Here is a 27465-nt window from a genome sequence, read left to right on the forward strand (position 1 = left end):
TGCGGTCTGGCTTAGCCCATTCCCTATTAATTAGGGATGACACGGCTTTATGCACAGGAAACACCCTCCTTTTTTTGCACTCTAGGCCAACGAACATAATGTCCTGTATGGACTTAGGTTCTTTCTGTTCCTCAATCTTCATAGTGGAGCGTACTTCCTTAACTAATGCATCCACATCTTCTACTGCAAACAAAGGTTTTCCAGTAGTCTCATCATCTAAATATTCAGCCTCTGTCTCATTAACTGCCCTCTCCTCTGAATCATTTTCTGGAATCACTTCTGTTTCCTGAGAGGTACTCGGAGCAGAGGGATGAGAAGCAGGGGAAGGTGTAGCCACAGGAGGCTCATGCTTAAGGGATTTTTTGATTTCCTCTTTGATCATATCCCTAAGGGAAACAGAAAAAATTCCCTGAGAGTGCTGTTCAAATTAACAGACCACCATATATCCGGCATATATATATATATATATATATATATATATATATATATATATATATATATATATATATATATATATATATACACATAGTAAAAGAAGAAAAAGGCTGTCTCACTTCATTGATGACAAAAAGGAAGACATATTTGGTGTTTCTGCTGTTACCATCTTATTCACACACGATTCACATGTTGGCCGATCATAATCAGTGGGTAGCCTCCCTCTGCAAATCCTACAATCTTTCCTTGCAGACTTAGATTTCCTAGCTTCCTCCTCCTACACAAAACAACATGATCCATCAGTTTAAGCGGTATAGATTAGAACAGAAACAGCTCACCCTCCTGGGATATCAGCCGGTTACCCTGGGTTTTTCAGATGGGCCAGAAGCATCCTTCTTTCCCTCGCTGCTCATGTTGGCTGGCTCCAGGAATGCTGTATGCTGGCCTCTACCTCACCTCCAGAGCACAGTTGCGCATTTGAATATGCTGGGCTGCCCTGCAATGCCGAGCGCCCGGCGTCACTTCCGCCGCACGTGTGCTCCGAGATTCCCGCGGCGCATCACTGAGCGTCATTTCCGGAAATCCTCATGCCGGCTCGATGACTCGCTCCCCGCAGCATCTACAGATTTGGGCGGGGAATGGGCAGGTTGGAGGACTGTGATGAACAGCTGAGGAAAAACATCGCATTCTGGAACCAGTACTGCCTTCTGAGAACTGCTCAACCAGGAAGTACAGAAACACAATACAGAACAAAACCCCCCAAAACAAATGGATTTTTGGTAGTTTGGGATAGATAGGTAAGTAATGCTATATGCTTCTCATTTTTTTACCTCTACCTGGAGTTCCTCTTTAATGACCAGAGAGTGGTGGTCAATGGTTCCTACTCTGAATGGTACCCACTTATAATTGGTGTACCCAGTACTTGGCAAATGTGGATAAATGTAAAGTTATGCACCTGGGTACTAATAACACACATGCATCATATGTCCTAGGGAGAGTCACTGATAGAAAAGCATCTGGGTGTACTTGTAGATAATAGACTACAGAACAGCACACAGTGTCAGTCAGCTGCTTCTAAGTAGAGTTGATCGAACCTCGAGAAATCCTAGGTTCGATCAAACTTGAACATTCACAAACCTGACGCATTTGATTGCTGAAGCCTTCCTGGTTCGTGGGGAAGGAGATGAGTGCCCGAGTACCGCCTGGAATTACGGGATTCAGCCTAGGTAATAGGTTCCCGAGGTTCGATCAACTCTACTAAGGCCAGCTGGATTTTCACATGTATTAATACCACTTTATACAGCTTTGGTGTGGACTTATCTTGAGTACTCTGTTTTGGAATCCGACTTACAGAAAGGATGCCCTAGAGCTGGAAAAGGTACAAAGGCAGGCAACTAAAGAAATGGAATGGAGCATCTTAGTTTTGAAGATAGATTTAAATAATTATTTTCTGTAGTCTTGAAGAGACGTTTAAGATCGAGATATGATCAACTTATAACAGAAAAATGATAATGCAGGTAGAACCTCCTCAGAAATAAGGGGGCACTGCCTCCGCCTGAAGAAAAAAAAGGTTCAATCTCTAGGTGACAAGCCTTTACAGTCTACCCCAGGAGGTGGTCACAGCAAAAAAGTTCTTAGTACAAAATAAATATAAATGGTTATGTATAGAATGTAGACTGTATCCTTGGTTCAACTTGATGGACATGTCTAACTTTAATTTGGCAGACAACCCATGCATGCCGCATCAACTGAAATAGGTATACACAAGTAAGCCCAAGATCATCTTCATTAATACTCTATGCTGCTGTTTAAAGAAACACACTATAGAATTTAATTTCCTTAAAAATATTTCAGCGAACTTCAGTGTCCCTGAAGGAGAACCTATTTGCCCAGATTGCATTGCTATTGCAATGCATTGAATAGATTTTTCTGTGCTCTGCTAGTACGGCTTCTCACAGCAGATCTGGCCTTCAGAAGACCTTGGGCTGCTGTGACAATGGATCAGCTCCCTGCGGTGTATACAGATGTGTATATATACAGTGTAGTATATAAATATGTATTCGAAAACTACACCAGCCAGACCACTGCTTTTAGGGCAGAGTCTTAGAGAAGAAATTGAGCTATCAGCAATAGGAGGGAAAGAACAGCATCAGTAGAAGGCAAGTTTGGTAAATGAATGAGTTTGCAAAAATATTTAAAGGGAAGTATCTAACCTGCTGATATGTCCCTACAGCGCACAGGGTGCTTCATCCTCTGTGTCGTTTCTGTGATATTAGAAGTTTGATCCGTATGGTGTACCAATCTGCCCCCAGCTGGCCTGCTTTGCTGATATTCATTAGAAGAAGTAGGCTGACTGGGGGCAGATCAGTATATTTAGGGCAATAGTCCTGCCCCCAATGCGCCAAACCCCTTATTAGCATAGGGATTCAACTACTTATATCACTGAAGTCTTACTTTTACCCTCAGCTCCCATATCAGAAGAAGAAGGAGATATCAGCAGGTTAGATACTTCTGTTGATGGTGCCCTTTAAAGCACCTGCACCGGCATGAAGAGAGACTACATTTATTGCTGCGGCGGTGAGTCAATCTGGTGTGGCCTAGTGCGTCCGTGCCTTAGGCCTGTGGGCTTCTCAACCCCGCCTCCATCCAGCCCAGGGGCATCCTGAAAGTGAAGGGTGGCAGGGAGAGAGGCCCGCAGGCCTAGGGCACGGATACTCTAGGCCAAGTCAGATTGACTCCCTGCCGCAGCAATAAAAGTATTTTTTCTTTAAAATACCGTCACCGGGAGAATGGGCCGACCCCTGAACTGAACACTGAGGGCCACATGTATCATCCGGCGAACGGATGATTTTCGTCGGAAAGTGCCGATTTGCGTATTTTTTTTATTCGCAAATGGCCGATTTGCGAATAAAATATTCGCAAATCGGCACTTTCCGCCGAGTACGCCAGGGGGGCGGAAAGGGGGTGTGTAGTGGGCGGATTTACCATCCGTTCCGCCCAAATGTACGCCGAAAACCTACTCCAGTCCTCAGCTGGCGTAGGTTTTCGATCTCCGTAGCGCCGGAGCTGCGGGGGCATTTATAAGTCCGGCGTAAAAAACGCCGGACTTAATAAATGCCCCCCTATGTGAGGACCTCTACAACACGGTACCAGTGGTTTGTGGTGGCTACATGCCGGTACAGAGTTGCATTGATATACTCATTCAAAGTACCAAAGCCTGGTCAGCTTTTTTAAAAAAAATATGTTTATAGAATACAAAAATGGGAGTAAAAATAAAGACAAACTCTACAGTATGAAAATACTCTTTAATATGTGAGTTAATTACTAGTTAATACATAATTTCTGTGTACATATACAAATCTCTAACATTCATGTAACAGATATATTAATGTAGTACAAATGTATATAGATAAAACAAGTTCTAGTTACATTTTCCTGCTTTTTATAGTAAAGTATATATGTTTGGTATCATTCGTTATTGATGGTATTATATGCAATGCTAGAATGATATATCTTTAATAAGCTTATAGTGCGGAGCAGATTCTAAGCCTGAGTCCTTCATGTAGGATATCTCAATATTTCTTGGCTTCATTAAAACTTCTTTATTGCTGGTTAGGAAAAAACAAACAATGAATTACTGCAATGAAGATGTATTCTAGTTGTTTTTGTTTGCATAACATATTATATACACTTCAAACTGTTATCATTTTATATTATTTGAATGTCAAGACTGTCTACTTACAAAGCAATATTGGACTTGGGAATGTATCACTTCTTAAAATGTTATTTATAAAAAAAAATATATATTTTTGACATGTCATGCAGTCATATTAGTGCAGAAATCCCTACCACCCTCTAGATATATCTGTGTTTCATCCTTAGGGCCCTAATTCACCAACAGACTATCTGACCAATTTTTACAGCCAGGAATTGATTTGAAAAGAGGAGAAATTTCAGTCTTTCCTTTGTTGCTTGTTCTCTGTTTAAAGTCTGTTACTGGTTTTGGTTGCAAAAATCTGTAAAATAATCTGTAAGATATCTGTTGGTGTAATAGAGCCCTAGGCCACGGCCGTTAGGCACGGGGCTGCCAGTTTAAAAGTAGTTTTTTAGGACAATAACTGCATCACCTGCCGAACGGACCCCAGAACAGATCTCAGATTAAAAGCAGCTATCCAAAGGTACAAGGGGTTTAGGGGGGTCAGATTGTGGGTACAGAGTCGCTTTAACATTTTAGACCATAAGTACAAGTAAGGTAATTCATCATTTCTAATACACGTTTATCTGCGCAGTTTAGTATAGTTTGACCCTTTCCCATAAAAGCACCACAAGAGAGGGACCTCCAAGTCATAGACAGGAAACCTGGATATACAAAAAATCACCTCCTCTCCCCAGTCTAATGGAGAAAGACCTGGTAGAGCTTGATTTTGTTAGCTAGCATGGGATGCAATGCCAATCCTACTCTATAGCTATCCCCTTACTGTTGACTACTATCCTAGTTGCAAACGGATTAGCTCTTTTGGCTTAGTGTTGCTTCACAGTGTTCTGTGCCCTTCAACAAACTAATCCTTGATGTTGTTACATGTGATAGTCCCTGCAGGGCTTATGTAGGTATATATACTATTATATCTTTCTATGTTTATTTTTTCTTGGAGAGGAAAAAAACTCCCATGCAGTACAATATTCTAAAAAGAAGCTGACCCCTTTGTATATCAAGCTGCTTTGCTCTGAATGTACAGAGAAAGTGTAGTGACACTGATTAAAACTATGACCATTTGGGATAATTTGGGATTAATGGGATAACACGTCATCTTCCTTAGGGTCTGATATGTCTACTTTATGGTGTGTTTACACAGAGAGATTTATCTGACAGATCTTTGAAGCCAAAGCCAGCAACAGACTATAAACAGTGAACAGGTCATAAAGGAAAGACTGAGATTTCTCCTCTTTTCGAACACATTCCTGGCTTTGGCTTCAAAAATCTGTAAGATAAATCTTTCTGTGTAAACGAACCATTAGATGAGATCTTTATAGTGGAGAAGTTGACTCTAAAGGTTCTTTTGCATTATATGATTTCTATGTCATGAAGATCAGTGAGATCAGCGCTCATTTGCAGTGCCTTTACATGGCACAAGAAATCATTGTGCTGTCAGTTTCCAGATCACACAGCAGTACATACTTACCTAGTGCGCTGCTGCTGTGATCAAGCCCAATGTTTTCCCATCCATCCGCAGTATGTTCAGACCACCAACTCCTCCAAAATGATTGACAGTTGTAGGAGGTGGTGATCTAAAGATACAGTGGCTGGATGGGAGAGCTGGAGAATAGAGATGATCGAACACCGGAAAAAGTTAGCTTCTATCGAACTCGAACCTTCCGTATTTGATTCCCGATGCCTTCCTGTTCCATGTGGAAGGAGGAGACAGCCTGAGTACCGCCTGAAATTCCGGGATACAGTCTACTACCTAGGCTGTATCCCTGTATTCAAGGCGGTACTCTGGCTGTCTCCTCCTTTCCCAAACAACAGGAAGGCACCGGGAATCAAATGCGGAAGGTTCGACAAGGTTTAAGTTCGATAAAACCTAACTTTTTCCAGTGTTCGATCATCTGTACCAGAGAACAGGATGCACTGCTGTTTTATCTGGAAACTGACAGCACAGAAATATGCATATAAATACAGATATAGGTGAATAAAAAGTGGTTTGGTTTATTCACCCAACATGCAACATTTCAATCTGCTTGACAAAGATCTCATTGAGTAGATTGAAACATTGCATGTTGGGTGAATAAACCAAACCACTTTTTATTCACTTATATCTGGAGTGCCGCCTCATCTCTACATTTCTAGTACCGCCGGGACCTGGGTCAGGGACCGTGAGACTGAGCACCCGAACTTGAGCCATTGAGCCACACAGTGCCGTTCAGCAAACTTTGTGTTGTGCATATAAATACAGATTGTTATACTTTTTTCATTATTTGGTGGTGAGTTTGCCTATTTATATAGTGTCAGCGTTGTCTTTTTGGATTATTCATTGTTGATCTGGACACTGGGCTGCAACCTGATTTGGGACTGCTGTGAGAGTTCCCTTTCATTATAGGAAATCCACCATCATACAATGATGGTGAACTCCCAATAAAACACTTTTTAATAAGATCTGTGAGCCTCTGTCCACCCATTGTAACCTGTTCTGTACATATGGTTATGTGGGTTAGCATACCCTAGTGGTTGCGTGCAGAGACCCAGCACTGGATTTTTCTTAACAATATTGTTGGATTCCTTTCTCAGCTACATATCTGTACCCTCCTATTCACGATTTCAGTTCCCTTCACAGATTTCACAAAGCTGGTGACAGAGCTGGCACTCCACATAAGGGATTTCAATATGCACACTGTTCCGTACTTGGACGGCTTCCTGTTTGCCAGCAATGTCCTAGATTCTTTGTCTCAATAATTAAGCTCATTCCATTTTGCAGAATTTATGAGGGAGATAAACTTAGAAATATGGTCTAATTCCATCAAGCTCACAAATCGTTCTAAGAATTCTTCTACTTTACTGAACTGGATCAATAGTTTTGGGGTCTCCGATGACCCAACAATACCACCACGAGTGGTCAGACTGACACAGTAATGATAGAAAAATGGCCAATGGTTAGAATAAATAGACCTAAAACCTAACACAAGAGCTTCATATCTTGCACTCAGTGGATTTGACACTCTCTTTTTCTCAGCTGTCTTGTAATTCGATCATTTGGGAGACCGATTAATACTATGGAGTCAAGTTTTGATAGTAGTCTTGTGTATAACACTAGTGCTAATAACTTTTTGTAACTGAAATATACTGGCCATATGGTGCATGTGGACTGTCTCTTTTTGGCAAAGAGCGTATTCGCTTTATTAATATATTTGGCAGTATAGGTGCTGCCCATATATGTGGTTCTGCCTTTTGGTACTATTACATACATTCCATGATTTTAGCTGGTTTGCTAAAGTCATTGTTGTCATGCTGAGCCACAGCATGCATGCCTTTTCTCTCCCACACCATCATCAGAACCCTGGCATAGAGCAGAATGGTTTGCATCATGATAAGGCGGGTGAAGGCGTCAGCAGTCAAACTTGCTAACTGTCTAGTAAAGGTATGCACTTCATTATATTGGGATAAATGTAGGAGGCTGCCTTCATTTATCCCTGTGTTACACCATACATTATATGCCTCATATATCCCTGCACTGGCCTCGGTATGAGGTGGGCTGTCAGAAAACTACAGCAGTACAGGGATATATAGTATGTGGCATGTACTGTATAATGTAATAATGGGATAAGTGTAGACAGCATCGAGCATCCTGTAGCTGCTTATGTTCTTGGAGTCAGTCAGGGACAGAAGATGAGCAAGTGACATGACTTATTCACTTACTGTCTCCACCTAGTCCCATAAAATCCTCCTTACCACACCATATTGTACTGCTACCCACCAAAATTAAACTGAGGGAAAGTTTTTTTTATCATTCTTGAATTGTAGAATGTCATATGGCTTGCAGCTTGCTCAGCCAATCGGAGCTGAGCGAGCAGAGTCATCTGACAAGGCTGGAGAGGGAGGCTGGATTAACAGGACCTAGAGCAGCCTCCCTCCTGATGACGACATTGTCACAAGATGGCGCCGACAGAAGAGCCTGGGGTCGACAGTAATTAGGTATGCATGAGTTTACTACACTTCCTGGGGGGTGGTCAAGGGGGGAAAGATAGGGAAGGGGGCAAATAAGTGATTGAAGCATATTAAAGAGTTATATAACTTTGTTATGTGTTTCAATTACTGGAAAAAACTTTTATACCGGAGTTGTCCTTTAAAGAAAATAACAAAATAAACTACTGTCAATGCTCATTAATATTGTATATAATGAACCCCTGTAGGAGTAAGGGTATGTGCACACTACTGAAATGCGCGGAAACTGCAAGCGGATTCCGCCGTGCGGCTTCTGCTTGAAGTTCCGCCTGTCCCATATTTGCTGGCGTATTCCGCTGTCCGCCCAAATAATTGACATGTCAATTCTTTGGGTGGATGGTGGAATTCACAGGCAAATATCATTGAGTCTATAGGACAGGTGGAACTTCAAACAGAGGCCGTGCAGCTGAATCCGCTTGAAGTCTATGGGGAAGATTTATCAAACTAGTGTAAAGTAGAATTGTCTTAGTTGCCCCTAGCAACCAATGAGATTCCACTTTGCATTTTTCAAAGAATCTGTGAGGAATGAAAAGTGGAATCTGATTGGTTGCTAGGGGCAACTAAGACAATTCTGCTTTATACCAGTTTGATAAATCTCCCCCTATGTGTGTATTCCTTAGTGTGCACATAATCTAATGCAGTAAAATCATTCCCATTTTTATGAGTTTTCTGGTGTTCTGCAGGAATTTATAGCAATTTTTAAAATCATCTTTTCTTTACTCCTTATACCCTTTTCTGCATTTAGTCTTGTTTGTGGGATTGTCATACTGTCCTGGTGATCATATGCCAGATGACAAACTGCGCTGCAATTAACCATTTAAAGGATTTTTATTGGGCAAAACAAACTGGTGAGCACCCTGCCGATCAGTGACTGATGAGCAGTCCTGGAGATAGCTCATCAGGATGTTTCAGCTGGAAAACCCTTTTAACTGATTTAGCTATAATTGGTTATCTAATTCTTAAAATCACTCCTGTAATTCCTATTGTCATGTAATTGTCTGCCTTTTACAGTGCTTCATATCACCTGAGAATTCTGCTGCAGCTGTACCCATCACTACGTTCCTTTATGTTACTTACCTTGGCTCTTGTGATTTCATGGCAGATGCAGTCTGACTGGACTTCCCATCTAGTCTCTCTTTCACATCTCGTTCTTTGCCATCCTCTTCTGAACTCTGTGTAAACATTTCATGAAAGGGGCAATAAAATTACATTTCATGATAATGATGCTCTCTTGAAATATAAATTATCGAAACTGTACAAATATAAAACATACTGTATGTTTGTGTGTGTGTGTGTGTGTGTGTGTGTGTGTGTGTAGTAGTAGTAGTAGTAGTAGTAGTAGTAGTAGAGTAAGGGTGCCTTTACACAAAGAGATTTATCTGACAGATTTTTTAAGCCAAAGCCAGGAATGGATTTGAAAAGAGGAGAAATTTTTGTGTTTCCTTTATGACATGTTCTCTGTTTATATTCTGTTCCTGGCTTTGGCTTCAAAAATCTGCCATATAAATCTCTCTGTGTAAAGGCACCCTAAGGAGCATTCAGCTCCCACTATCCTATCAGGTAAGTGTCCTTTGGCTTTGTAGAGTGTCTGTAGGTCCGTTTACCCAACCATCAGCCATCAACATGACATGTTGAATTTCTATGAATATGTTGTAGAAAATTCCTGCGCAAACTCTGCTACATATGTGTGGACCCAAGCAGCAGAGGCGCTGTATACTAAATTGCAAAATGTCCCTTTAAGGCTAGGTTCACACAGCGTTTTCAGCATCCGTTTAACGGATCAGTTTTTTGCAAAAAAACGGATTGCAAAAAAACGGATCCATTTGTGTGCATCCGTTTTTGATCCGTTTTTCTATTGACTTCCAATATTAAAAAACTGATCAAAACGGATGCGGGTTTTTTTTTGACGCACAATAAAGTAATGTTGACACTACTTTTTTGACCGTTAAAAAAACCGGATCCGTTAAACGGATGCTGAAAACGCAGTGTGAACCCAGCCTAACATAGGTATATAAATTTTAGCACTATAGAATTCAAATTGTTTTTCCAGGTAAACCCTTTAAATTTCGAAGGCAGCTCTTACAACGATCCATCTACATATTTCCGGTTGATTACATACCTGCTTTTTCTTATACATCTCATAATTAATTGCTTTCACTTCTTGTAGCTGTTCTTTGAGGCCGATGAGAGTATCTTGCTTGTCATGAATATCTTTCTCTAAGAGGTTTACAGCAAATTCTATTTCCTGTTGCACCCTTATTGGCTCAATGTCACTCTCAGGTTCCTGTAATGGTGATAAACAAAATAAATTACATGACCTTTTGATGTTTTGTGGCATGATGGGCTATGGAATGCTGCCAGAATTTGTAAAACAGCTACTGCATTAACATGAATGGCCAGAGGAGGTCACCTAATGACATTTCATTATACTACATGAGGTTGTTCTGTAATTGTACAATGAAAGGCTGTGCAACATTTTAATCATCAAGATCTCTGCTTGCTGTTAAGGAATGGGAACATTTTTGACATAATACTTATCACAGCTTAGAGTTGCTATGATCTAACTTTTCTAACCGAGCAACCAACTCCTACCAGAAAGATATACATAGTTGTAGACATTTATGGGGTCCCAGTGGCCAGACCTCAATCGATAGATTTTATTATGGAAAAATCCCTTAGGGTACGTTCAAATAAAATGAGTTTGCAGAGTATTTCACTCTGCACATATCGCAGCTAATCAGCTGCGATACTCATTAATAAAAATAATAAAGGCACCATGCTTACCCGTTCCCATTCTTCTGGTGTGCTCTCATTGTTTGGTCCTGGCTCACTGACAGTCCGCTCAGCCAATCAGCTGTCAGCCAGTTGGGACCCAAAGAAGCAGATGGGAGCGAGCCAAAGGAACAGGAACGGATAAACATGGTGTCTTTATTATTTTTACCTGCATGGCATGGAAGTAGTTATAGAAAGTTGCCAATACATTCTCGCAGCGGAATTAAAATCAACTGCGAGAATGCAGGGCTATAGATTATAATGGGAACAAGTATCGCAGCGGATTTGCTGCAATATGTGCAGCATGAAATCCACTGCGAACCCATTACGTGTGAATTTACCTTTTGATGTTTTGTAACATTTCACTCAACAATGCTCCAAGTGTACCTGTGCCAGCTGTGATTCGTCATGATGAGTACATATTTCAGTAAAGATCTCGCTCATTCCATGTCTTGAATGTTGTCTGTACATCTGTTCAGCTTCAATTTCAGCTTTGGCTGCCTATACGCAAAGCAATGTAATACAGCTATATGAAACATTTTGTATACGGGTCATTATGGTCTAGGTATGAGAAATATAGAGTAGTTTACCTCAAGATGCTGTGCTCTCATGAAAATCATGGCATTCTCATTCCTTAACTGATGATTTTCTTCCTGAAGTTTGATTATATTATTCTGAGCTATAGCCAACTGCAAGACAAAAACAAAAAAGACTGCAGAGTAGACCATCTATATTCTGATCTCTACAAAGTCTCCACCCTACATATTAGTTCTCCACTACTGTTTCTATCATGTCAGACCACGTTTTACCCCTGATGCACGGACCCCGTAGCCGTTGTGTGGTCTGCCTCCATTGTAGCTACACCTCTGATTACAGGTACGCTGCACATGAGCACTTTATCTGCTCTATATTCTAGTTGATATGGTGACATAGGCATTTTGTATACTCTATACAGTGCTGCATCCACAAAGTTATTCTCCAGTATAAGCTAATAAAGAATAGCTCTATAATGCATTGCTGATGGACCAAGCTACAATGTTGTGTCTGTCAGATTTGTAGAGACTGAACACTACCCAATAGGGTTTGTATTAATACCACAGTATCTTAGTTAGGTTACTTTACCTCTTCAATAAGTTTTGCATTTGACTTCTCCAGTGTGTCAATTCTCACGTGAAGACTGCTCACAGTGCCGCTGCAAGCAAGAGAGAACAACGCGCATGTCACATTGTTTTATTATTAGGATACAGTTGATAAGTAAACCCTTTCCCACACCATGCCATAATAGTATGTTGCCGTGTGTTGCTAGTTCCTACACTATGCTGTATTATTATGCCGTGGGCTCAGGAGACCTGTCCGTGCCATCTGCAGCTGCTGTCACCTTAGCGTACAGCTGACACCACAGCAACAGTCAACCTCTCAGATACTGCAGAAAACACCCGAAATACTAAGATACAATAACAAAATAGTCTTTTTATTGCCCCCCCACAAGACCTCATGCAAATTCTGTGTCTCATAGAGAGTAATCCTAAGTGTGGAATATACCCAGTCCTGTAACATGACAGGCAGAGAAGTAACTTCCGGAAACGGACGGGGAGTGACTCAGGTTGGTCCCACAGGTACTCAGTTTGGTTTACGTATAGGGTATTAGGCCACGGTAGTACATAGTCGTTTTGGTCACGTTCTTCCAACCAATGTCAGCTATTGCAATGTGTCTTTTCAGACAATGCCATCTGCCCCAGGGAAGACAATCATCATGTCTCTATATCAATTTAGAGCGCCTTCCACATGGACGAGTGGACCCAGAGAATGCCAGGGAATCACTGCACTGACAATAACACTGCCACCACCAGCTTATGTTCTTCCAGCAATGGATGCAGGTTGTTTGTTCTCTGATGTATTATGTAATATCCCCTGCTGTTGTATGGGGATCCAGATGAGACAGCACCTTATCTACACTAAAGTGAACTACCACAAACCTATACTCAACCAGGGAGAGAACTGGAGTGGTCCAAAATACAACACAGTAAAATGATAGAAAAAAGTGAAGTGACACTCCCCCTTATTTAAAAATCCATGCTTTTATCCATTGCCCTCAGGTGGAGATGATTAGGATCATTCAGTTGACCCAATTCCTATGGCTTCAGTAAGGTGAACAGTAAAATGGCCGTTGATACCCAGTCAGCTTTGCGGATCCTCATGTTTTCCTGGGGGCAGTTTTGATGGATATAGAATAAATGTATGGATTTTTAAATGTTAGTGAGTGCCACTTCACATTTCCATCATCATACATGACCTTAAATAAAAATTTCTATTACTACAGCTGTTGCCAATATTGCTAGACTTGTGTTTTCTCAGCCTGTAAGACAATAAGTAATCTAAGCACTTAATTAGTATTGACTAAGAAAAAGATTTTCCTCCCTGCTCAGAATCACTACTAGTCATCAGAAAAGACAAAATATAGCAGTCACCATTATACGCATAGCATTATACACATAGCAGTCACCATTAAACACCAAGACATACAAACTGCTCTCTTTAAGTTTATTCTTTAGATGATAGCAGCTTAGCTTGTGAGGGTCACAGCATATGAGATTTATGTTTCTTTCAAGATTTTGTCATCTATACTGAAGGCATCTGGCAGTTGGATGCTGCTTATGTCATACTAAACACTCTACTCACACTACGTTTTTGCAAACCGTTTTTAACGTACACAAAAACATACTTGACCTCATTTTTGTGTACGTTAAAAAAACGGATGCGTTTTGATTAGAGATGAGCGAACCGGGTTCGAGTCCATCCGAACCCGAACGTTCGGCATTTGATTAGCGGGGGCTGCTGAACTTGGATAAAGCTCTAAGGTTGTCTGGAAAACATGGATACAGCCAATGACTATATCCATGATTTCCACATAGCCTTAGGGCTTTATCCAACTTCAGCAGCCACCACTAATCAAATGCCGAACAATCGGGTTCGGATAGACTCGAGCATGCTCCAGGTTCGCTCATCTCTAATTTTGATCCTTTTATTATAACCGAAGTCAACAGAAAAATGGATCAAAACGGATGCACGCAAATGCAAAACGGATAAAAAAAAAAACGATCGCAAAAACGTAGTGTAAATCCCAGCCAAAGCCGGTGACTGCATTTTGGGTGAATGCAGCCAACATTACTCTTCGAAAAGTGTCATCTTGTGTTACCTGAGAATTTATTTTCCTTATGTCTGATGGCAGCACAAGGTTATTCCCAACACAATTCCTACTGTGTCGTTTTTGGCAACATACCACACAGCTGTATGTATAGTGTGTATTTATAATGGTGTATACTAAATCACTGATTACTAAACATCTGTTTTCATTGGCTAGTAATAATCCTGGGCAGGGAGAAAAACCTACTTTGTCTGTGGAAAGAAAAGCTATTGAATTCATACCATTAAAGGGAAACTATCAGCAGGTTTGTATGCACGAAGCTGCTGATAGTTTCCATTTAATGGTATGAATTCAATAGTCTTTTTTTTTTTTTCTAACACGGATATGGTAGGCTTTTCCCCCTTCCCAGGATTGTTATGGTTTCGGGTAGCCACTTACTTTCTATCACCGAAGCGTGTAAGTACTGAGGTTTTGGTAAAATTCGATCTTGTAAAAATATGCAACTTAACACGCCCGCCGACTCAGATGTTCACACCTACTTATTCATATGCTTATGCAGGCTGGAATATGCATCAGGAGGCAAAAGCATATGAGCCGGTGGGCGGGCAGTGCTCCTAATTTGCATATTTTTATTGGATCAAATTTTACCCAAACTGTGGGACTTCAGAAGACCGGTGCTGGTAGGAGGGAGTAAGTGGCTAACGGGAACTATAAGCAAGAACCTGCTGATAGTTTACCTTTAAATATACTGTTCATTCCTGATTATTCTGCAGCACAGACTTTAAATGACTGTCTTTTATGGTCGGACTGCAAGTAAGCAACATATGCCACCATGCATGGTCAGCTACCAAGGACTATGTGATTGGAAAAGGATGAGTATTATTTCTCACACTTACTTAAGTTGTCTGTTAAGTTCTTCAACATAGTTCTTTTGGTCCAGTATTGCAGAAATGTGCACATCCCTGGTATGGAGGAAGATCAGTTATTAAACATAAAAAAGATGAATGCACAGAGCATACAGTATTTACAGTATATATATATATATGTTAATAATGTGGCTCTCTCAAAGTTCTGGTGCTGTGAGGGGAACCAATGTTATAGAACTCCTTACACCACACCAGTCTCATTACATTTCAAGGGGTTGTGTAACACAGGCAACAATATACACAAGTATGTTATACCATTTATTACCTTCCCTCTCTGTTATGATTATCTTCTTCTGATTTTAGATATATAGAGAAATCAATCACTCCAACCTACAAAAGAATATATATAAATAAAATATGATGTTGGGAACTGCTTTCATAAAGCTTCCCTTACATAAGGGTTTTATGAGCATTCAGGACTGTTTTTCTGCATCCAGGTCGTTGTCTGTTATAAAATTGGCTACCCATGACCCCCAATAAAAAAGAACCCTATATGTAGATCCAAAGGCCCACTAGAAGAATTCATTCTGGCGACCCACCTCGCAGTTACTATACATGAACATTTTACCTCACCACTTGCACATGCATGCTATAACCATCATTGATGGAATGGGAACAATGGCAAAGACCTTGCAATCACCATGACAGGAGAGTAAGTCATGGTGTGCCTACTATCTAAGGCCCTTGTGGTACTGTTATGTCAAGGTGTGGAAAGGGGTTGGTTAACACCTTAAGGCCATGTTCACACAACGTATGTTGTGTATAAATCACGTCCCTTGTTGCAATTTGCAACAACGGCCGTGATTAATACACAACATACATTGTATTGCAATGAATGGAATCCTGACCAGAGTGTATACACATAGGGGAACATGTATGAAGCGGCGAAATCGTATTTTTCGGCGGAAAGTGCCCATTTGCGAATAATTTTATTCGCAAATGGCCGTTTTGCGAATAAAATATTCGCAAATGGGCACTTTCCGCCCGGTACAATAGGGGGGCGGGTGTGTGGAGGGGGCGGTACAGGGGGGGGGGTCTACCCTATTTATCTTTAGATTCGCCAAAAAATAAGCAGGAAACCTACTCCAGCTCTCAGCTGGCGTAGGTTTCCTGCCGTGCGCACCGGCGCACAGCCTCTACATAAATCTCCATAGTGCTGGAGCTGCGGGGACATTTTTAATCCCTACAACCACTGGGGTACACATATCTAAATTTACACTAAATCGTCCTTGTTAGTGGAGTGTTAAAAGTGTTTTAGCTAAAAGAATACCATTATATACAGGTAAGAGACAACTGGTATACATTTATGCAACATACTTGTGAGTCCAAGTCTTCCCCTTTGACACAAAGATTGGCGTCAATCACATTTAGTCCAACCAGAAGCCCGACAATAACGGTTCCTTCTTCTTCCATCATTACTGCATGATTTTCATAAAACTCACTGGAAAAAGGGCACAGTGCAGTAAGTAACAATAGGTGATAGCTGTACAGCACAGAGGGGCACAGTGTAGTAAGTAACAATATGTGATAGCTGTACAGCACAGAGGGGCACAGTGTAGTAAGTAACAATAGGTGTTAGCTGTACATCACAGAGGGGCACAGTGCAGTAAGTAACAATAGGTGATAGCTGTACAGCACAGAGGGGCACAGTGTAGTAAGTAACAATATGTGATAGCTGTACAGCACAGAGGGGCACAGTGCAGTAAGTAACAATAGGTGATAGCTGTACAGCAAAGAGGGGCACAGTGCAGTAAGTAACAATAGGTGATAGCTGTACAGCAAAGAGGGGCACAGTGCAGTAAGTAACAATAGGTGATAGCTGTACAGCACAGAGGGGCACAGTGTAGTAAGTAACAATAGGTGATAGCTGTACAGCACAGAGGGGCACAGTGTAGTAAGTAACAATATGTGATAGCTGTACAGCACAGAGGGGCACAGTGTAGTAAGTAACAATAGGTGATAGCTGTACATCACAGAGGGGCACAGTGTTGTAAGTAACAATAGGTGATAGCTGTACATCACAGAGGGGCACAGTGCAGTAAGTAACAATAGGTGATAGCTGTACAGCACAGAGGGGCACAGTGTAGTAAGTAACAATAGGTGATAGCTGTACATCACAGAGGGGCACAGTGCAGTAAGTAACAATATGTGATAGCTGTACATCACAGACGGGCACAGTGCAGTAAGTAACAATAGGTGATAGCTGTACATCACAGAGGGGCACAGTGTAGTAAGTAACAATAGGTGATAGCTGTACATCACAGAGGGGCACAGTGTAGTAAGTAACAATATGTGATAGCTGTACATCACAGAGGGGCACAGTGTAGTAAGTAACAATAGGTGATAGCTGTACAGCACAGAGGGGCACAGTGTAGTAAGTAACAATATGTGATAGCTGTACAGCACAGAGGGGCACAGTGTAGTAAGTAACAATATGTGATAGCTGTACATCACAGAGGGGCACAGTGTAGTAAGTAACAATAGGTGATAGCTGTACATCACAGAGGGGCACAGTGTAGTAAGTAACAATATGTGATAGCTGTCCATCACAGAGGGGCACAGTGTACTAAGTAACAATATGTGATAGCTGTACATCACAGAGGGGCACAGTGTAGTAAGTAACAATATGTGATAGCTGTACAGCACAGAGGGGCACAGTGTAGTAAGTAACAATATGTGATAGCTGTACATCACAGAGGGGCACAGTGTAGTAAGTAACAATATGTGATAGCTGTACATCACAGAGGGGCACAGTGTAGTAAGTAACAATATGTGATAGCTGTACATCACAGAGGGGCACAGTGTAGTAAGTAACAATATGTGATAGCTGTACAGCACAGAGGGGCACAGTGTAGTAAGTAACAATAGGTGATAGCTGTACATCACAGAGGGGCACAGTGTAGTAAGTAACAATATGTGATAGCTGTACATCACAGAGGGGCACAGTGTAGTAAGTAACAATAGGTGATAGCTGTACATCACAGAGGGGCACAGTGTAGTAAGTAACAATATGTGATAGCTGTACATCACAGAGGGGCACAGTGTAGTAAGTAACAATAGGTGATAGCTGTACAGCACAGAGGGGCACAGTGTAGTAAGTAACAATATGTGATAGCTGTACATCACAGACGGGCACAGTGCAGTAAGTAACAATAGGTGATAGCTGTACATCACAGAGGGGCACAGTGTAGTAAGTAACAATAGGTGATAGCTGTACAGCACAGAGGGGCACAGTGTAGTAAGTAACAATATGTGATAGCTGTACATCACAGACGGGCACAGTGCAGTAAGTAACAATAGGTGATAGCTGTGCATCACAGAGGGGCACAGTGTAGTAAGTAACAATAGGTGATAGCTGTACATCACAGAGGGGCACAGTGTAGTAAGTAACAATAGGTGATAGCTGTACAGCACAGAGGGGCACAGTGTAGTAAGTAACAATAGGTGATAGCTGTACATGCAGAGGGGCACAGTGTAGTAAGTAACAATAGGTGATAGCTGTACATCACAGAGGGGCACAGTGTAGTAAGTAACAATAGGTGATAGCTGTGCATCACAGAGGGGCACAGTGCAGTAAGTAACAATAGGTGATAGCTGTGCATCACAGAGGGGCACAGTGCAGTAAGTAACAATAGGTGATAGCTGTGCATCACAGAGGGGCACAGTTCAGAACCTGCAATTTTGCAAATAAAGTGAAAACTGAAATGTACTCTACATAGATAATGCTAACACATTATTTGGATACATCCTGTAAAATAAAGGTAAAATACAGTCATAATTTTGAGGTGAAAATACGGCAGTGTTTTCAATATAATAATGCGCTTAATTAAAGTCAGTGGGAAATTGTCAAGTCACACTGCGGGGGTCCCGATCGGTAAGTGACAGGGGACTCCCCCTGTCACTTACACTTAAACGCCGCAGCCGCGCCATTTCGCAGTGTTTGAGGAGTTAATGTCACACTGTAGCGCGATCGCTGCAGCGTGTCATTAACGGTAAGGTGCCGGCTGCTGATTGCAGCCGGCCCTTACCTGCTATGAAGCGCGCTCCGCTCCGGAGCGTACTTCATAGCTCAGGACGTGCAAGTACGTCCAGGGTCGTCTGGGCACAGACTTCCAGGACGTACCGGTACGCTCTAGGTCATGTAGGGGTTAAAAAAGACTGACAGAAATACATATGTGTGAACATAGCCAAATTCCCCTCAATGGCTTGTCTTAATGGCTCAGTCTTTTTTGAACCAAAACCAGGAATGGGTTAAAAACACAGAAGCTGTGCACATCTTTCCATTATAATTTTGCCCTGCCAGTTCCACTCCTGGTTTTGGTTAAAAAAAGACTGACAGAATTTTTTTTTGCTGTTTCGCGCCCTTTTTTTTGCCAAAACTGTTGTAGTTTTCATAACACGGACACACTTTGGCACCAAAATGACAGCTGTTGTCTCTAGTTCAGGTGGGGTTTGCAATTAAGCTCCATTCACCTTAATAGTACTGAATTATAAGAGTGGTACTGTCTCCGGAAAAAAATGGCCATGTTTTTGTAGCGCTGGATAACCCCTTTAACAAAAGCATACGACAGCTATACTGTGCTACAGATGCTTCATGTACTGAACAATCTAGGGCACATGTATCATTTAGTTTGTGCTGCTATTTTGGCTAATACTGAGATTTTGTGCAAGGCGTATAAATTTATGCAAGGTTTATAAAGGCATTTGCCCTACTTTAGAGCAGTTTACACCAGCTCTGCCTTTTTTTAATGCTCTAATGGGGTGTGGTTTCATATTAGTTACTTTATTAGTCCCATTTATCATGTGGGACTTTTCATTTTTGTGTGCAAAAAACTGCACAGCAATACTCCACTCCCACCATGGCGTTGTTTTTGAGCCAAAAAACTATGCTTAAAAATTGTGCAACATTCATCAAGGGCAGTGTGCCTGGTAAAATTCATGCAAGGTCAGGGAGTTTTTGCATAGCACAGAGAAAAACACAAGGGCGAAAAATTGTGCAGATGACAAATGTGCCCCTCTATCCTATTTTTACATCAGGTTATAGTCAGGCTCTAGTTTAAAGTGTTTGCAGAACTGTTCCTTGAACATTTGAAATCTGTAGCTGAGCTGCTGGAACTACTAACCTTAAAATATCCCTGCGCATGATCAGGCAACGCAGGTAGTCTGCCAGCTTCTTCTGCATCATTGACAACCGCAGCCAGGCTCTGGCTCGACCAAGGGGGGTTCTAAGGCAGAAAAATTAAACAGATAACATTTTTGATACACGGTCAAAGGGAATATGGTAGTAGTAGCAGGCTGCAAAGAAACATGAAACACACACCTGAGTCCTGGTAAATCCCTTACACTGGCAGCAACTTCTTCTGCTTCTGGACATATTTTCTCCACCATCTCCAGGGGACCCCATATTGTTCTGTTAAAGCTGAGGAAGGATTTTCTTACTGCCAAGAAGAACAATTATATTTAGACATATATGCTGTAGTCATGCTTAAGTACATTGTATACATCGCTTGTTTGTGACTATTCTTTCTGCAAATTAGATTAGGATTTCTGGTCTCCTGGAAGCCAGATCAATAAAATTTAATGTAGTTGTACATTTCTTTTATATCATACTTTTATGCACAAGTAAAATCAATTCATGCCACAGGCCCAAAGCGATTGTCCCGGGGAAAAAAAAACACATTCTCCATGGCTGGGGGTATTAAAACAATAATAGCGAAGCTATACTCACCTGTCCTATTCTCTGCCACTGACGCACTGCCCCATGACACCACCGTGGCCACTGACTAGCTGTGTCAGGCAATTCCTGCATTGTTACACTGTCTCAGAAACAAGGAGGACTGGGAAGTTGGCGGGAGGAGCACGTCAGGTGAGTTTGGCTTGTTTATTAATTTTAATAACACACCCAGCCATGGTGTAGATTTTCTTTCCTGTACAACCCCCTGTGCACCACTGCCAGGTTTTAATGACAACATATCATGCTCCTATGGGAACTACTGTGCTGCTTCATGTCAGGCCTAGGACTACCAGACACCAGCCTAATGAAGGCCAACAGCCTGAAATGTTACCACTTTACCACTAATTTGTCTTCACTACATTTCACTATACATTGGTATGCTTCCAGGACAGTACCCCATACTGTAAGATATTTACTGTACCTTTAAGCCCATGCTTGAGGCAATGTTCCATCACAACAAAGAACTGCTGAAGAGGAGGGTAATCTGAATCCAGGGTCCGTCCGTAACTCAGGGCTGATTCAATGAGTCCTTTTATACTTAGCTTAGCCATATTCAGCAAATTAGTCCGCTCCACAACAGCTGGATCTCTTGCTGCTAGTACACAGGTTAATGATAGGATTTAAAAGCCATCATATTACTATGCATGAATTATGCATACATCCGAAACACAGCTAGAAATCAATAGCAATTGTAATTGATGGGTTAATGGTCTCTACTTTCTGATCTGTAATGTGCTCATCTGAGGGAATAAAATTATTTTCACAAATGTGAATATATGATCAGAATCCACATCAGGTATATAGAATGGGGAGGTGAGAACAATGCGGCAAGGGTTGTGTGGGCCACTGGGATGGATCACAATCCATCCCAGTAGCCCAACGGCCATTCCACCATGAACGGTAATTGTTGGAATTAATAATCATGAACATTAATTCCGGCCGTTGCTTTACAACAAAAGCCATTGTTTGTTCTTAACAGTACATAGTGCGAATAGCCTATATCTGATTACTTTTCTCTTACTGAAAAACTTCCTCACACTGAACAAAACATCAGGTTATGAGGAGGTGCACAGACTGACTACTGTCTATGTAGTATCCCCCTTCTCAGTGAAATACAGAATCAAAATGGACTATGTGTTCAGGAATTAGGCATGTCATGAAAGACCCAAATAAAAGGCTATGGAAAGCCACTGCACACAATAGAGCGTGCGGCCGGAGCCGTGCGCTCCATTGTGTGAACTGACAGGGTTTTCTGCGGTCGCTATTGTGTGAATAGCGGCCGCAGAAATGTGATATGTCAGTTTCTCACGGTGCCGCTAGGGATCCCGGCCGAAGTGTATACTATGTGTTTACACTCTGTCCGGGATTCCCTCAGCTTGCAGCACTACGTAAGTACCGCAGAAATCCCTTTACGTAGTGTGAACATAGCCTAAGCAAGATCTAATTCAAAGGGTTCTGGGTCACATTCTGCTGTTCCAAATGAGATGATTTTTTTTTTCAAAATGAGATGAAACTTTTTTGTACAAAAAGTTGTATAAATTGAGGATTTCACAGATGAATGGTTGACCAGCCATTATTTCCGAACCCCATGTTCAGCTTATTGAAGGACTGGGTCTACCATGACAAACCTGCATCAGTGGTAGATGAAGGACGGCATTCACTGGCATGTTGTATCGATTAAAGCTGACTTACTGCGCTCAGCGAAGGAAAACACTGCTTTGCAAATTGTAGCCTTACTTGCATAGCTATCAATACATATTTACATGCTTTGGGGAATCATTGTTATTTAGTCACCTGTTGGAGGGGTTTTGTATGTGGCGCATGTTATCATAACTTACAACAAGCATTTTAAAATTGTAAACAGAGATTTTAACAGTGCTTGTTTTAGGCTTCAATAATAATACCACGACATACACTGTGACCACGATTTAATATGAATGTTGATTCAGAATTTGCCAGAACAGAAGATGCAACTAGTGGCTTCCAGCTCTGGGTCATAGAGGATGGTCCTAAATTAGTGACCCCCCCATAATGTAATGTGAAGGAAATGTGCAATGTAAATAAACCACTAACCTGGCTGGGACACCACAGCGGCTGTGATTTGGGAGACCCAATTAACAGGGTTCCTTGGGGCTCCGAACTGGGTCATGGTGGAAAAGAGAAGTCACTCTGTTTCTTTTACAGTGACCTGTGAAAAATCAAGGTAAAATCATTGTAATCATCCCTGCTTCCCTGAGTATAAAAAATATGACAAATTGTGGTAGACGAGAGAAAAGATGGACCCAAGGCATTAAGCCTGAAGCCTGGACATATCTGCTGGAGGTACAGAGTGGGTAGTCACACATGGGCCCTGCTGCTTCAGGGGTCAGAGTGGCCTCTGTATTCAATCATCTGTATTATAAATGGTACATGGTGGCTACTATACAAAAAAAGCAAATATTTCTGTTCTGATTCCTCATAATTACAAGTTTTCTGTACCATGTGAACTAAAACATTACTATGACATGCAGAAAGAAGCCATACTCAATTTCCTGATTCCCCAAAGCTTCCTTGGTCCCACCAGAATCTGTACTTTTCAGTCCCTCGCTATATGGAAATAGAACTGCTGCAGCCAATCAACGGTGACCACTTACAGTGATTGTCTCCATGCTGAGAGAGACCTGAAAGTGTGAGAATGGGATGGTGGAAGAATGATAAGGAGGAGGTGGCTACTTTTATTTTTTTACTCTGTTCTGAGCCATTTTGGACAATCCCCTTAAAGTGTCACTGTCATTAAAATTTTTATTGCAGAAATCAATAGTACAGATTTTAAGAAACTTTGTAATTGGTTTTATTAGCCGAGAAATGCATTTTTATCATGAAAAAGCAGTTTGAAGCTCTCCCCCTGTCTTCATGGTTTTCCTATGGAGAGAGAAAGTAGAGGCAGCAAAACAGGACAACAAAGAGTTAATTTACATTCACATCAGGGCTCTCTCCTCTGCAGTCACCACTGACCTCTCTGACCTCTGAATAGCACTCTGAATAGCTCCCTGCTGTGTAATCCTTTGTTCTTGGCTCTCAGCTGCCAGCTAATCTCACTCCTTCCTCCTCCCCCTTCCCTCTTCATAGAACAGACAGATCTGACTGATGAAAAACAGTCGAGATTTTCTGATTCTGAGCAGTGGATGACAGAAAGGAGAGGAGGGGGGGACCTGGAAAAAGGCTTTTTACATGCAGATAATGGCAGATTTGGCTAATAAACCCAATTACAAAGTTTCTTAAAATCGCCTGGACTATTGATTTCTGCAAAAAAAAAAAAATTAACGACACTTTAAGTCTATTGGGAGCCACAACCTGATGCTGAATACCAGCAGACACAAGCACATAGGTTACCAGCAGATACACGTTACCAGCGGATACAGACTACCAGCAGATACAGGTTACCAGCAGATACACGTTACCAGCGGATACAGACTACCAGCCGATACAGGCTACCAGCAGGTACGGATAGCAGCAGATACAGGCTACCAGCAGGTATGGATACCAGCAGATACAGGCTACAAGTAGAGATGAGCGAACCTGCCAGATTTCTGGTTCGTACGAACCAGAAATCTCGGCACCTGACTCCCGCTGTCTGCAGGCTCTGTGCAGCGGGTGGATACCGCGTAAGGAACGCCAAGAAAACTGGGATACAGCCTATCCCAGCAGATTCAGATACCAGCAGATACAGGCTACCAGCAGGTACAGCTACTAGCAGATACAGATACCAGCAGATACAGGCTACCAGCAGATACCAGCAGATGGGATACAGCCTATGCCATAGGCTATGTTCACACTACGTAACAGACCGGCCGTCCGGCCGTCCGGCCGCAGAGCTCTGATGCGGGCGCACGCCTGCATCAGAGCTTCCCATAGCACACAGTGAACCAGAAATCCGGCAGGTTCGCTCATCTCTAGCTACAAGCAGGTACGGATACCAGCAGATACAGGCTACCAGCTGATACAGGTTACCAGCAGATACAGGCTACCAGCAGATACAGATTACCAGCAGATACAGGTTACCAGCAGATACGGATACCAGCAGATTTGGATACCAGCAAATTTGGATACCAGCAGATACAGGCTACCAGCTGATATAGGTTACCAGCAGATACAGACTACTAGCAGATACGGATACCAGCAGATACATGCTGTCAGCAGATACGGATACCAGTAGATACATACGGATACCAGGAGATACAGGCTGTCAGCAGATATGGATACCAGCAGATGTTTTAAAACATTTTGGAACCCACTAACAAACCAGGTTGTTGCTGATACAGTCGCAATGTAAACTTCTATAATAAGTTCTGGTTGGATCATAAAGATAAACCTACATTATAAAATACTCCACAAAGATGAGGACCGTGTATGTGGTGCCCTGCAGGTTGCAATATTTCACACGTATCCTCCCTTGGCAAAATAAAATTACAATTGTAAAGCAGAGGAAAGTATTTCAAGGGAATGAGATGACGAAGGCAAGATTCATCTTCTAGAGCATTGTACCTAACACCTCAAGAGCCACAGGTAGGGGGGGGGGGGCGGGGGGCAGTGCTTTTATGAGACAAGAAGAGTCTCTGATCACCTCAGCCTCTTCTCTCTCTTCTGAGCTCCCTCTGCTATGTACTATGTATTATGTGCTATGTACTATGTATTATGTACTATGTATTATGTACTATGTATTATGTGCTATGTACTATGTATTATGTACTATGTATTATGTACTATGTACTAAGTATTATGTACTATGTATTATGTACTATGTACTAAGTATTATGTACTATGTATTATGTACTATGTACTATGTATTATGTACTATGTACTATGTATTATGTACTATGTACTAAGTATTATGTACTATGTATTATGTATTATGTACTATGTATTATGTATTATGTACTATGTACTATGTATTATGTACTATGTATTATGTACTATGTATTATGTACTATGTAATATGTACTATGTATTATGTACTATGTAATATGTATTATGTACTATGTATTATGTACTATGTATTATGTACTATGTATTATGTACTATGTACTATGTATTATGTACTATGTATTATGTACTATGTATTATGTACTATGTATTATGTACTAAGTATTATGTACTATGTACTATGTATTATGTACTATGTATTATGTACTATGTACTATGTATTATGTACTATGTATTATGTACTATGTATTATGTATTAAGTATTATGTACTATGTACTATGTATTATGTACTATGTATTATGTACTATGTAATATGTACTATGTATTATGTACTATGTATTATGTACTATGTATTATGTGCTATGTACTATGTATTATGTGCTATGTACTATGTATTATGTACTATGTACTATGTATTATGTACTGTGTATTATGTACTGTGTATTATGTACTATGTATGATGTAATATGTATTATGTACTATGTATTATGTGAGCGTGACATGTAATGATACACACTGATTATATGTCATGAGGATGGTATTGATACAATGGAACACAATAATAATAGTAAGAATAAGATATAATAAAACGATTGTACAATGAGAAGGCTGATGCTATTTCTTCAGATACACTTGATATGACAGATATGAGATCTATGACAGAGGATATACTATTGCTACGGCTATTGGCAGTGGGTTCCTGAGGGCACACAGGGCATCATGCCCTCCAGCACTGACATAATCTTCTGATAAAATACAATACAAACAATCCCCACCCGGCATTATATACTATTCTCATATGTAGACTATAGAAGCTCTTAGGGATTAACCCACAATGGCCCAACAAGTAGAGGCACTTCCCTGCTCCTGAGTGACAGGCACTGCTGCCCCCTATAAGCCCCTGAGCCGGGCACTGATGCTCCTCACCTCTCAGCAAGATGCAAGACGTCCGCCACCTTCCTTCTGACAGCTGGGAGTCCGCCCAGAGGCTGTGCCATGTGCGCATGCGCAGGTTATCCTTCTCTGGCCCCATCATCCAGCTGGATACTTCTGCGCAGCTTCGGGAATAGCACACTTGCGCACGGCTACATAGGGAGATGCGCAGTTGTAGTTCTAATCCCAGCTGCGTTGACAGAGGAAGTGGGCGGACAGGTCACGCTGATGTGTATCATTGATGCTGTGTTATGTTTCTTCTATTCTGGACGTCAGATAACGGCATTAGCGCCTACAATGATGCTTCCTCGGCCGCAAAGGAGCGCGGTCAGTGAGATCGGCCCTCTTTTGCAGTGTCTACATCATGGCACAATAAATCGAGGGCTGCAGGAACGATCCTTGTATCGGTCCTGCAGCCATAGAAACTCACAGTGCAGATCACACAGCACTGCATACTTACCTAGTTTGCTGCAGCTGTGATCCTGTCAGTTTCCAGGGCTTCACTTACAATGCAAGGATCGTTTGTGCAGCCTGGTCCCTCCATTTTTTGTGCCCTGTAAAGGCACTGCAAATGAGTGCTCATTTGAGGCCCCCACAGCATAGAAGTCTTTTGGTCTAAAGGGACCTTTTGAAGCAGACTTAAAAGAGACAATCAGCCAAGGATCTGGTGTTTTCCACATCCTCAGCTGATTGCTGTCACTTTTAAAGTGTACCTATTATTTAAGAAAACTTGTCATAGGGACATTTCAGAGGTTTGCATTGGTGGGGTACAGGTCAGCAGCGTGTGCCCTGCCCCTTCATCACTGATCTTACTGGTAAAGTATCAGTCAGGGCCGATTACAG

General features: G+C 41.6%; 1 protein-coding gene across 2 annotated transcripts; it reads right to left on the reverse strand.

The window, feature by feature from the left end:
• Positions 1–3784: 3784 nt before the first annotated feature.
• RUFY2 (RUN and FYVE domain containing 2) lies at positions 3785–26693 on the reverse strand. Of its 2 annotated transcripts, none has more exons than XM_069979110.1 (14): positions 26617–26693; positions 22800–22914; positions 21148–21318; positions 20313–20430; positions 20116–20217; positions 16310–16433; positions 15258–15322; positions 14963–15028; positions 12044–12113; positions 11512–11610; positions 11309–11422; positions 10269–10433; positions 9227–9321; positions 3785–4043 (listed from the first exon to the last, which is right to left on the reverse strand). In XM_069979110.1, exons 2-14 carry the CDS (start codon positions 22873–22875, stop codon positions 3935–3937), a joined length of 1374 nt encoding a protein of 457 aa, XP_069835211.1. In that variant the 5' UTR covers positions 22876–22914; positions 26617–26693; the 3' UTR covers positions 3785–3934. The 2 variants fall into 2 exon arrangements, with proteins under 2 accessions (XP_069835211.1, XP_069835210.1); XM_069979109.1 differs by having other exon boundaries at positions 21148–21321.
• Positions 26694–27465: the final 772 nt, after the last annotated feature.

The sequence above is a fragment of the Dendropsophus ebraccatus genome, chromosome 8 (genome assembly GCF_027789765.1).
Source record: "Dendropsophus ebraccatus isolate aDenEbr1 chromosome 8, aDenEbr1.pat, whole genome shotgun sequence".
NCBI lineage: Eukaryota > Metazoa > Chordata > Amphibia > Anura > Hylidae > Dendropsophus > Dendropsophus ebraccatus.

Excerpts from the sequence above, each read along its gene's own strand:
- RUFY2 (XM_069979109.1), bottom strand. The coding sequence starts at position 22,875 with ATGACCCAGTTCGGAGCCCCAAGGAACCCTGTTAATTGGGTCTCCCAA. Across the intron at positions 15,323-16,309 it reads GGGAAGACTTGGACTCACAA|GTTGGAGTGATTGATTTCTC; the intron begins GTATGTTGCATA and ends ATTCTTTTGTAG. Across the intron at positions 12,114-14,962 it reads GAACTTAACAGACAACTTAA|CGGCACTGTGAGCAGTCTTC; the intron begins GTAAGTGTGAGA and ends TCTTGCTTGCAG.